General features: G+C 38.5%; 1 protein-coding gene across 1 annotated transcript; it reads left to right on the top strand.

Moving 5' to 3' along the window:
* Positions 1–7,831: 7,831 nt before the first annotated feature.
* LOC145127157 (uncharacterized) lies at positions 7,832–9,360 on the top strand. Its single transcript, XM_079062407.1, has 2 exons — positions 7,832–8,715; positions 8,820–9,360. Exons 1-2 carry the CDS (start codon positions 7,832–7,834, stop codon positions 9,358–9,360), a joined length of 1,425 nt encoding a protein of 474 aa, XP_078918533.1.
* The last annotated feature ends 4,449 nt before the right edge of the window (positions 9,361–13,809 follow it).

The raw sequence follows: 13,809 nt of genomic DNA, 5'->3' as shown, positions 1-13,809 counted from the left end.
ACAAAACCTTACACTACATGACAAATTCATAACAAATATAGTGGAGTTCATAAACCTTACACTACATGACAAATTCATAACAAATGTTACATATACAGATTTTTGGTGAATTCGTCACCAAATGCGACATATTCTATATCCGGCTTAAACACTCAAACGTTGACAAAAGGAATTAGGAAGTATCCTAACTTCCGTGTAAGGTGTTATTATCCTTGATAATAATGATTTTTATAATTAATTGAATTTAGATGATTCAAATTAAGTAATTATACTTCATTTTACCACACTTTTTATAAAAGTCACCAACATTTATAAAATTACTCATTCTTTTATAAAAATAAATAAATAAATAAAAGAGTCAATTTTTGTCTCATATGGTGATGACACACTTTACTAAAGAAGTATTTTTTTAATAAAGTCAACTACTACACCCCATACCCCCCCCCCCTCATACCCTATCCACCCCACCCCCACCCCCTCCCCCTCCCCCTTTAAACCTCGGCCGAATCCCCCCCTCTCACTTCATCTTCTCCAGCTTCTTCATCTCTTCAATTCCTCTCAAGAACAAGCTCCTTTTCTCAAGGTTAATTCTCCATAAGTTGGTTCTTCATCTTTTGGGTAATTCAACATTCAAGTGTTCTTAGCTTGAAAACCTTCATCCTCACCTCTTTATCCACCAAGAAACACACTCAAGGTGAGTTCATACCCCTCATTTTCGTTTTTATCCAAGTTTTAGGGGGGGGGGGGGGGAATACAAGTAAACTTGTATAATAATACAAGTTGTTATGCATGCTTTATCTACAAGTTGTGTAAAAGTATTATCTTCATGAAATAATGTTATTACCTAGTATTATGAACATTTATGTGTGGTATGTTGTTTAAAAATGCAAATCTATGAAAAATGAGTGTAAACACACTACATGTTCTCAAGAAAAAGTCATAGAAACAAAACTATAAAACTAAGGTTTTTATGAGCATAATATGACTTTCTAGTAAAAATGGTTTTAACCAAGTTATTTCCTCATATTGATAGGATATAAATCAAAATATGTTATAATGGACATATTTTATGAAATTAGTTAAAAATACCAAAGATTTGGTTTTACAAAAAGAAAACTTAAAAACCCACAATTTTTATGTAAAAGTAGGGTTTTCTAGCAAAAATGGTCATGACTTGGTTATGGTACCATTTTTGTTAGATTTGACCTAAAATATGTTGTTTAAAACATATAAGGTTAGTTTGTCTTGATCTATACAAAAATGTAAAAATAACTTTTACCAAGTTTATAACGCAAATTTTTACCGGTTGGTGACATAAATAGGCCAAAAACTAGAAAATTGGCTTTATCATACTAAATGTTCTTATACTTATGTTAGATGTAAATTATAGGTTATTTCTTTATGAACATCTAAACATGTTAACTTATATATATATATATATATATATATATATATATATATATATATATATATATATATATATATATATATATATATATATATATATATATGGGCACTACAAAACATTTATAATAAACTATAATATGTATAGTTTATGGGTCATTAACACTATTTTACCGTTTTGATACATTACGAATAATTATATAAAAGTATAATTATTTTTTCACTATGTAAATTCTATGGAAAGGTGATATTTACACTTATAAGGGGTTTCATTACACTATACGTAAACTTGTTGAAACAATTATGTGAGACACAGTCTTCACCGTACCTACCAGAGTACACACTAAAGTCTTGATTTATAACTAGAATCTCGGTAAGAGAGCGTGGCACTTGTGTATAGATCTATACGGGACTGACAATCGCGCACCTAAGCTGCTAGCTACAGCTACACCGGCAGGTCTGGGCTGACAAATGTCTAACATTCTAACGCCTGAAGAACGTCGTAGCAGGCCAACTTCGGTAAGAGAGCATGACACTTGTGTATAGATCTATACAGGAATGACAATCCCGCACCTAAGTTGCTAGCTACAGCTAGACCGGCAGGTCTGGGATAACAAATGTCTAACATTACGACGCCTGAAGAACGTAGTAGTAGGCCAACTTCGGTTTTAGTATGGTTGTAATAACTCACATGGGGAATCAACAATACATTTGGTTTACGGGGAACATGAATTCAAAAGGTTTTATATAAGAATAAAACTACATAATACTATTTTAAGTATAAAATACTTATACATTTTTGGTCTTGGGGTTTTTAAGACCACTGCTCATTTTTAAGAAAGTATTGGATTTTCTGGGAACGTACACTATTATTTTACAAGGAAAAAGTTACTGATTTTTCGCATACAAAACTCTTATGAACTCACAAAATTAATTGTTGACACTTTTCAAAACTACTTGTATTCTCATGAAACCGTTAAATAGGTAACCATAAGGCTTTTAAGGATGGAACATTACAACGTCATATTATTCATTTTTGTCAGCATAATGTAATTGGTTTGAAACATACAATACATGGTAACAATGTAACAATTTCAATTGTATTTATGATGGTTGTGTTTGCTTTGATCACTATTGTACATTATGTTGTGATACTGTTCTTGAAAGTCATCCAACCCCAGACGTTTCCGCCATCCTGGTTTTAGGGTGTGACAGATTGGTATCAGAGCATTGTTTATAGTGAACTACGTATATCAAACCATGTAAGATATACAACTAAAAATACAATGGGACTAAAACTCTCTAACTAAAACATTTCGTACAAGTATACTTTTAAAATATAATGATATTTTTATATAAAGTATAAGTACATACATACATACTAGAACGGTGTCATAACAAGAACAATACAAAAGTAAAAAAGATAAGTTGAACGCTACGATTAGGCCTACGTAGTTATGTAATCATATTAGGATAAATATAGTCTGATCAACTATATTTGCCCGAGGTATGACTAACATGTGCTTAGGAATAGTCCCAATTTCGTTTCGTGTCGTGTCATCAATAGTCACCCCAAGGAAATACCACACACCTGAACAATTTCAACTAGGTATTGATTTTATATTTCTTATTATTTCATTAATATTTGTAATATTTATTAATAAGTTAACCTCTAAGCTATTTCATAAACTACAAAAAATTACTTTTATTATTTTATAATTAGTAAAATTCTTTTCTCATATAGAGTTTTAGCCGTTGTAGTTAAGGAAGTGAGATTATTTATTCGAAAGCTTTATTAATTTATTGTGGTTTTTGGTACAATTAATATGTTATTTTGTGACAACCGTCAATTTTAGTCAAACAAAGTCAACAAAAGTCAACCAAGTCAACTCAACTCGTATTAGAATTTTAGGAGATATCTGATATTCTCTAATGTTTCTAATGTACCATTGACAAGTTATAATACAAAGAATCTCTCTGGTTGCCAATTTTCGAATATAAACCCTAATTAGGGTTAGTAACGTAACAATTCGGTAATTCAATTTTATATTATTTAGGTATAAATAATATTCATAACACAATATAGTGGAATTCATAAACCTTACACTACATGACAAATTCATAACAAATGTTACATATACAGATTTTTGGTGAATTCGTCACCAAATGCGACAGATTCTATATCCGGCTTAAACACTCAAACGTTGACAAAAGGAATTAGGAAGTATCCTAACTTCCGTGTAAGGTGTTATTATCCTTGATAATAATGATTTTTATAATTAATTGAATTTAGATGATTCAAATTAAGTAATTATACTTCATTTTACCACACTTTTTATAAAAGTCACCAACATTTATAAAATTACTCATTCTTTTATAAAAATAAATAAATAAATAAAAGAGACAATTTTTGTCTCATATGGTGATGGCACACTTTATTAAAGAAGTATTATTTTAATAAAGTCAACTACTACACCCCATACCCCCCCTTCATACCCTATCCACCCCACCCCCACCCCCATCCCCCACCCCTCCCCCTCCCCCTTTAAACCTCGGCCGAATCCCTCCCTCTCACTTCATCTTCTCCAACTTCTTCATCTCTTTAATTCCTCTCAAGAACAAGCTCCTTTTCTCAAGGTTAATTCTCCATAAGTTGGTTCTTCATCTTTTGGGTAATTCAACATTCAAGTGTTCTTAGCTTGAAAACCTTCATCTTCACCTCTTTATCCACCAAGAAACACACTTAAGGTGAGTTCATACCCCTCATTTTCGTTTTTATCCAAGTTTTAGGGGGGGGGTGGAATACAAGTAAACTTGTATAATAATACAAGTTGTTATGCATGCTTTATCTACAAGTTGTGTAAAAGTATTATCTTCATGAAATAATGTTATTACCTAGTATTATGAACATTTATATGTGGTATGTTGTTTAAAAATTCGAATCTATGAAAAATGAGTGTAAACACACTGCATGTTCTCAAGAAAAAGTCATAGAAACAAAACTATAAAACTAAGGTTTTTATGAGCATAATATGACTTTCAAGTAAAAATGGTTTTAACCAAGTTATTTCCTCATTTGATAGGATATAAATCAAAATATGTTATAATGGACATATTTTATAAAATTAGTTAAAAATACCAAGGATTTGGTTTTACAAATAGAAAACTTAAAAACCCACAATTTTTATGTAAAAGTAGGGTTTTCTAGCAAAAATGGTCATGACTTGGTTATGGTACCATTTTTGTTAGATTTGACCTAAAATATGTTGTTTAAAACATATAAGGTTAGTTTGTTTTGATCTCTACAAAAATGTAAAATTAACTTTTACCAAGTTTATAACGCAAATTTTTACCGGTTGGTGACGTAAATAAGCCAAAAACTAGAAAATTGGCTTTATCATACTAAATGTTCTTATACTTGTGTTAGATGTAAATTATAGGTTATCTTTTTATGAACATCTAAACATGTTAACTTATATATATATATATATATATATATATATATATATATATATATATATATATATATATATATATATATATATATATATATATATATATATATATATATATATATATGGGCACTACAAAACATTTAATAAACTATAATAGGTATAGTTTATGGGTCATTAACACTATTTTACCGTTTTGATACATTACGAATAATTATATAAAAGTATAATTATTTTTTCACTATGTAAATTCTATGGAAAAGTGATATTTACACTTACAAGGGGTTTCATTACACTATACGTAAACTTGTTGAAACAATTATATGAGACACAGTCTTCACCGTACCTACCAGAGTACACACTAAAGTCGTGAATTATAACTAGAATCTCGGTAAGAGAGTGTGACACTTGTGTATAGATCTATACGGGACTTACAATCCCGCACCTAAGCTGCTAGCTACAGCTACACCGGCAGGTCTGGGCTGACAAATGTCTAACATTCTGACGCCTGAAGAACGTCGTAGCAGGCCAACTTTGGTAAGAGAGCGTGACACTTGTGTATAGATCTATATAGGAATGACAATCCCGCACCTAAGCTGCTAGCTACAGCTAGACCGGCAGGTCTGGGATAACAAATGCCTAACATTCCGACGCCTGAAGAACATAGTAGCAGGTCAACTTTGGTTTTAGTATGGTTGTAATAACTCACATGGGGAATCAACAATACATTTGGTTTACGGGGAACATGAATTCAAAAGGTTTTATATAAGAATAAAACTACATAATACTATTTTAAGTATAAAATACTTATATATTTTTGGTCTTGGGGTTTTTAAGACCACTGCTCATTTTTAAGAAAGTATTGGATTTTCTGGGAACATACACTATTATTTTACAAGGAAAAAGTTACTGATTTTTCGCATACAAAACTATTATGAACCCACCAAATTAATTGTTGACACTTTTCAAAACTACTTGTATTCTCATGAAACCGTTAAATAGGTAACCATAAGGCTTTTAAGGATGGAACATTACAGCGTCATATTATTCATTTTTGTCAGCGTAATGTAATTGGTTTGAAACATACAATACATGGTAACAATGTAACAATTTCAATTTTATTTATGATGGTTGTGTTTGCTTTGATCACTATTGTACATTATGTTGTGATACTGTTCTTGAAAGTCATCCACCCCCAGACGTTTCCGCCATCCTGGTTTCAAGGTGTGACAGATTGGTATCAGAGCATTGTTTATAGTGAACTACGTATATCAAACCATGTAAGATATACAACTATAAATACAATGGGACTAAAACTCTCTAACTAAAACATTTCGTACAAGTATACTTTTAAAATATAATGATATGTTTATATAAAGTATAACTACATACATACATACTAGAACGGTGTCATAACAAGAACAATATAAAAGTAAAAAAGATAAGTTGAACGCTACGATTAGGCCTCGGTAGTTATGTAATCATATCTAGGATAAATACAGTCTGATCAACTATATTTACCCAAGGTATGACTAACATGTGCTTAGGAATAGTCGTAGTGAACAACAAGTCTAACACTTACCAACACCCAATACAAAGAAACTCTAGAACCAAACATAAAGTTTAAAATACTATAGGAGTATTTTATGATACTATAGAACCATAAACCTAGACTCCTTACATGCCTCTTATACCTCTATTCTTGCACAGTCGATATGGCAGGATTTCACTCACCTGGAGACCCTTACTTTCCCAACAATGGGAACGGCGGATGGATCGAGGAGGATCATGAGGAGCAAATTGAGGTCGATGCACCTGTCGCAGAAGAGGACCCGGAGGAGGGTCAGGATGATGGCGAGGACAGTGACGAGGACCAGATGGGGGAGGACTCCGATGAAGAATCTGAGGTCAGCAACTCACCTTTTTTCGTCAGTGATCTACACGATCCTATGACCGAGCCGAGTTTCCAGGTATACTGCCATCCATGTGGCCCATTATGGGTGCGCACTCCTCGTAAGAGGATACTTCCTTTTCATAGACCCGAGATTTTGCTGACAGGTGTACCACTCCAGGGTCCGATACCTCACTGGGCAGAGGACTTGCGTAGATGTAGTCGTGAGCAGAATAATCGTTCTCCATATGGTATGAGCCGAGAGTTCTATGACCTCCATAACAGAGGTTCAGCCTACAGGGCACTACCTGTCATGATCCGCCGCATCTCGTGCCTTGGCGAAAATGCGAGGGTATATTCCAGCCAGATATTAGATGTTGGTGCCACTGCTGAGGTCACCGCCGCCCGGTTTCGTTATTTAGACGAAGATCACGATCAGACACGCAGGATCATCGACTGTCTTCAGGAGGAGGTGATGACTGCTCGAGCCGAGGTTAGGGAGTTCAAGGACCGACACGCCGTCATAGAGCAGAGGATGATCGAGGCAGAGGGTTGCGCCGAGGAGGCCAAAGAGGAAGCAAGGGAGATGCGAGCATTCATAGCCACACTTCGAGGGCCGCAGGATGCCACTCGCCATGAGTAGTGCTTATGCTACTCAACTTTTGTTATAGACTAGGTTTTATGAGTAGGCGTTGGTGCTACTCCCCCATGTATGTAGGTCCGACCCTGAGAATAAGTGATTACACTATTCTAAGGGTCGTTATGCTGCCGATTTTATTTTAGGTTTCAGGTGTATTGTAGACCTCCATGAAGGTCGATTTTCCAAAACTATGTACTACTATGAAACATTATCAATGAAATGGTTTGCATTTTATTTCATTGGGTATTACTATTGAGGTCATAAATTTTTATGCATTTGTTCACTTGTTATAGCAATTTTATATATCTCTTTATTTTATTGCAATGTTTACAAGGTGCAATAAAGGCAAGTCATAACAAACATATAGTTGAGACGTTCTATTTCAATATATACCCGATTTATAACTATTATCGAGGACTTACCATCATTCCATTTCTCATCCCTATGGCAGAAGAATGCCACCACACAGAAGTAACCGACGTGCCGACGGAACACCACCAGTTCCACCAACATCAACCCCACAGGTGGACCCCCGCTATGTTCCAATCCGTTGTGGCAACCGCTATGGCACAAATTAGCACCAATGGCATAAACGGAAAAGGAAACAGAAACGGAAATGGAAACGGAAACGAGAACGGTGCCAACAGTTCCAATCATGGCGAAAGTCAAGGACGCCAAGGAGTATGCTCCTACAAGGATTTTATGAACTGCAAGCCCAAGACTTTTCATGGCGACGGCAGTGTCATCATCTTAACGAGATGGTTTGAGAAGATTGAATCTGTGTTTGAAGTCTGTTCATGCCCAGATGAATGTAAAGTCAAGTATGCAGCTTCTACTTTCACTGACTTGGCCTTATCTTTGTGGAATGGCCACGTTAAAACCTTGACTCTTGTCATTGTCAACCCTATGAGTTGGGAAGACTTGAAGGTCATGATGTTTGAGGAATACTTCCCTAGAACCGAAATTCAGAAATTGGAGCAAGAGCTTTGGAACCATACCATGACGGGCTCTGATGTGACCACTTACACTAACAGGTTTAACGACTTGGCAGTTCTGTGCCCCAGGATGGTTACCCCAGAAGCCAAGAAGGTGGAACGATACATCTGGGGACTATCCCCCCAGATTCAAGGAATGGTCATATCCGCCAACCCAATCACCTACGACAGGGCCAAACGTTTGGCACAAAGTCTTGTAGACCACGAATTCCGCCGGGCATTATGGCGCCCACACCTGATCAACCAACAAGAGGAGATAACAAGAGAAAGTTCTGGAACAAGCAGAAGGGTCAACCCGCTCAAGAACCCATCCAAAGATAAGAAATTGTGGCAGTCTGTGCCGCCACTGTCCCTACTGCCCCAACACCGACTAAACAATATGCTGGGAATCTACCTAAATGCAACAAGTACAACTTCCATCACAATGGAGCTTTCAGGGAGATGAACTACAACAACTGTAATAGGAAGGGGCATACCGCTCGCTTCTGTAAGGCGCCAGCTCAACAGACCACCCAAGCCACTAACGCTGGAGTGAGTCAGGCATGTTACGGATACGGGAAGATAGGGTATTTCAAAAGGGAGTTCCCAAAGGCGAAGAACAAGAATGTCGGAGGCGTAGTAAGGGTCTTGAAAATGGGTCACGAGGAAGAAATGAAGGACCCCGCTGTGGTTACCGGTATGTTTCTACTCAATAACTCATATACATGCATACTTTTTGATAGCGGTGCGGAGAGGAGTTTCGTGAGCCACAAGTTTAAAAACAGACTCAAACAAAAACCTCAATCACTCAATGAAACATTCACAGTAGAAATGTTAAATGGAAAAACTAAAAGCACCAAAGACATATACATAGGATGCACCCTAACCCTAAACAATCACCCCTTCCAAATTGACCTAATGCCTGTTACAATAGGAACCTTTGATATGATCATTGGCATGGACTGGTTAAGCCCTCACCGTGCCAATATCATGTGTTAAGAAAGGGAAATCCGACTTAACTTACCAAATAACGAAACCCTTTTCATCTATGGTGACAAACCCGACACAAACCTCCGAATCGTCTCCTGCATCAAGGCTCAAAGTACCTGCGCAAAAAGTACCACGCATTCCTAGCCCATGTTGTTGATGAAAAAAGAGAAGTGAAGGACATCAAGGATATTCCAGAAGTCTGCAACTTCCCTGATGTATTCCTAGAGGACCTTTCGGGAATACCACCCATACAACAAGTCGAGTTCAGAATCGACTTGATTTCTAGAGCCACCACCATAGCCAAATCACCATATCGATTAGCCCCGATAGAAATGCAGGAATTGTCCAGTCAGCTGAACAAACTGCTGAGTAAAGGATTCATCAGACCAAGCTTTTTACGTTGGGGAGCACCAGTCTTGTTCTTAAAGAAGAAAGACGGATCATTCTGTATGTGCATTGACTATCGGGAGTTGAACAAACTCACCATCAAGAACTGATATCCCCTACCCCGAATTGATGACCTATTCGACCAAATCCAGGGATCGAGCTACTTTTCGAAAATCGATCTAAGGTCGGGGTACCATTAGCTAAGAATCCAGGAGGGAGATATCCCTAATACGGCGTTTAGGACTCGTTACGGCCATTACGAGTTCGTTGTGATGCCCTTTGGATTGACTAATGCACCTGCGGTGTTCATGGATCTAATGAACCGTGTATGCCGACCTTACCTAGATAAATTCTGTAACATCCTGATATCTGAGGTGTGACATTTTGATATATGGGCATGAGTTTGAGTGGGGGACTCGACGAGTTGGCTCCTCAACTCGTCGAGTTGGGTCGCGGCTTGGAGACGTGTCGAATGGATGGACTCGACGAGTCGGGTATCTGACTCGTTGAGTCAGCGCTGTGGATAAAAACCCTAAATCCTTGGGCCTGAGACCTATTTAAAGGCCCTTAAGGCCTCTTATTGTGGCTACTCTTCTGGAAGGAAACCCTAAACCGTGTGTGAGAGCTTCGAGTGAAAAAGAAAGCTATTGTGAAGCTTTGTGGTCGTTTTTGAAAGAAAGAAGTAAAGGGTCAAGCTAGAGGATCAAGAAGAGGTGTTGGATCTGCTAAGGTTTCATCCTCAAAGCATCAGGGGAGGTATAAATCTCGATTCCTAACCTCTCCATAGTGTAGATTTCTCATTGTGGATAATTAGAGCTTTTCTTCTTCATATCTTTTGGGGCTTTGTGGATTTGAGAGTTGTGAGGAGGTTTAACCTCAGATCTGGACCCTAGGAGGTCCCAAACGCCTTATGATTCATGCTTCTCTCAATTTTGTTGAAGTTTTTGGTGTATACAACCCTTCTAGCTCATGTTTATGGCATGTATTGCTCTAGATGCCATGCATGGTGTAAAGTTAATGACTGTACGTGATTTCTGAGCCCCATAAGTGTAGATCTGGAGTTTGGGAAGAGATCAGGCCCTGAAATCGTCTGTATGCATGAGAGTCTGAATAGACTCACCGAGTCCAGCTTCTGACTCGGCGAGTAGCCTAGGGTTTGTCCCGAATAGCTGAGTCGCGTAATGACTCGATGAGTCGGAGGGTTGACCCGTCGAGTTGGGTTAGCCAGAGGGCCCCTGAGAGTCAATGAGACTCGACGAGTCACTATATGCACTCGACGAGTTAGGGCAAAAAGGACTGTTGACCAAGTTTGACTTCTGTTGACCTTAGGGTTTGGTCAACAATTAGTAATGAGATTTCGGAGGGATAAAATGGTCTTTTATTCGCTCCAGGAGTTAAGAAGGAAGAGAGAGTGGTCCTTGGGTATTTGAGTAGGATCAAAGTGATAATTAGAGTTATGTAATCGATGTGCTAGGCGGAGACTAGTTCGAGATGTCCGAGTACAAGATTACACTGGACGGCTTATGAGGTGAGTCTTCTCACTATACTTTACCTTGAGTGGTAAATAGAGTTATGTGACAGAGTATCTTGTATGCTATGTATGTGATGTGTTGCACTGCATTTTTTCTATGTGATTTATGCTGTGTGTATTCTAGAGTTACAGAGTTAGGACCGGAAGGTCCACAGAGTTAGGACCAGAGGGTCTACAGAGTTAGGGCCAGTGGGCCCACAGAGTTATAGCCTCGAGTGGCTAATATGTGTTATATGTGGTATTTTGGGGAACTCACTAAGCTTTGTGCTTACCGTGCTATGTGTTATGTGTTTCAGGTTTTCTCAGGATCGCGGGACGGCACCGACTTGATTGTACACACCAGACAAAGAGTTATATTTTGAGGATCCTGGATTATTAATGGAGTTGTGCTTGTAATTTGAATAAACGAGATTTCTATACAATATGTTATGAAAAGTATGCGATTTTGAAATGAAAAATCTGTTTGAAAAATTTTGGTGTTACAAGTTGGTATCAGTGCCTTGGTTTGAGGGATTCGGATGCGCCTTCGGGTAAATCTGGACTCAAACTGAGGATTTGAGAAATTTTTTCAAAGAAATGGTTTTTCTGAAGCGAGCCAGAGTTTCTAAAAGAATACGAGTTGGACCAGTGTGTACAATCAGCCAGAGCCCGAACGGTGATTTCCGAAAATACCCTTACGTTCGTATTATGAGATATTTATGAGATATGCTATGAGATATTATGCATGATAGAGATAGGCTAGGTATTTCATATGTTAGGACTAGAGTGGCCTGATTTGTGATGCCTTAGCCTAGGAGTTACTGTTATCTGTGATGTGCTGAGTAAGAGTATCCAGCAGGATTCCCCTAGAGAGGGATTTGAGTAGAGGAGTAATCTAGGAGAGATACCTAGATAAGCATTTGAGGAGTCTACTGAGGGAGTAGTCAGATGCCCGCGTGGGGTATAGTCGCTTGGGTTCGGTGGTATCCTTTGAGTATGAGGAGAGCAAGTGGGTAATGACCTAGAGTGGTTTTGCATGTTGGTAGAGATTATTCGATGCCCGAATGCTGCTTGCTTCGTGCTTTGTGGAACTCTTGATGATGAGAGTTAGCTACTAAGTGAATATGACAATATTCAGGAGGTAGATGGTTCGCATCATAAGGAGTTCTTCAGCAGCTGATGGCGGAGAAGTGTGAGAACCTAGGAAGAGCCTAGAAAAGGGTGACCCTAGTCAGATGAGTACGCTGACAGAGTAGGATATTTCGCAGGGGAGCGAACACGCATGATGGGGTTGGTGATTGAGAAGGTCGAGCAGCTACTTAGGAACTCGGGGATGGTCCGTGTGGAAAGTATGGGTAGAGGTGGCAGGTAGTATGGGCCCGTACTACTGAAAGCAGAGGACCCATACTCGATACAGGGAACATTCCGGAGGTTTTAAGTAGCAGATCGAGAAGTGATTTCATGGTTCGTGTACCATGATTTGTAGCAGATCGAGAGGTGATTCCATGGTTCGAGTACCATGATTTGTAGCAGATCGAGAGGTGATGTCATGGTTCGAGTACCATGATTCGTAGCGGATTAAGAAGAGATAACATGGTTCGGGTACCATGATTCATAGCAGATTGAGAGGTGGCCACATGGTTCGAGTACCATGACCCGTGGCAGTTAGTGTTATTGGTTCTACCAGTTATTCCGTGGTGATTGGTTAGACCGAGATCAGAGGTGAAAGAGTATGGGGCCAGATGGCCATGATGAACGAGTTTTAGTGAAGCATCCCTTAAAATGGAAATCGAGTTAGCTCCGAGGGATTGTTGGTGAGATGCCAATTGGAGTCGCAAGACTCAAGAATGAGTAGAGATGGCGGTTATGGAGGATTACAGCATGAGTTGAGCAATCAGCCGATGGTGGAGATGTCATTTTTTGTGACCTGAGCGGTGCTATTTCTGTTCCTGTGGAAAACAGGAAAGGTATTGATATTTTCGGTTCCCAAGGTTGGGGGTGAGCCCTGTGGGGTAGCTTTGGTTACGATCTTTCATCAGAGTATTTAGGCAGTATGTCTGCCGAGAGGTAATGTTAGCGCATGAGCAGGTTGTCAACGAAGACTGAGATGGTTAAGGACAAGGATACACCCTATTTGAGCATAGTAGGGCATGTATTAGCTACAGCGGCAGACGATCAAGAAGAGGATATTGGGGCGGTGGCTCTTATTGTCTATGATGAGTATCGAGTGTGGTAATGAGGACTCCACTCTTATTACAACCCACATGATGGAACGTTGGTTGAAGAGTCGAGGATGAGGAATATGATAGTTCATTATTTTCAGACTGAGAATCAGGGCTACGACTGGACAGTTGAGATGTCCGGTAGTGGGATGGTACGAGATTCTGAAGGACTAGAGGTAGTCATGATGAGAAGTTTCTGAGGATTTCATCGGAGATTCGGGGTATTTGGAATTGCTTGACCTCCATTCGGGAGATCATCGAGCATTGCGTATCACCTTCCAAGAGTAGGTGCAATGTTATTGGTAAAAACAGTCTGTGGGATAGATTGTTGGCGAACCA

The sequence above is a fragment of the Lactuca virosa genome, chromosome 7, assembly GCF_052849685.1.
Source record: "Lactuca virosa cultivar CGN04683 chromosome 7, Lactuca_virosa_CGN04683_v6, whole genome shotgun sequence".
Lineage (NCBI taxonomy): Eukaryota > Viridiplantae > Streptophyta > Magnoliopsida > Asterales > Asteraceae > Lactuca > Lactuca virosa.
Note: the sequence above shows the minus strand (reverse complement) of the source record. Positions and strands in the feature narration are given on the sequence as shown.

Excerpts from the sequence above, each read along its gene's own strand:
- LOC145127157 (XM_079062407.1), top strand. The coding sequence starts at position 7,832 with ATGGCAGAAGAATGCCACCACACAGAAGTAACCGACGTGCCGACGGAA. Across the intron at positions 8,716-8,819 it reads AAAGATAAGAAATTGTGGCA|GGAGATGAACTACAACAACT; the intron begins GTCTGTGCCGCC and ends TGGAGCTTTCAG.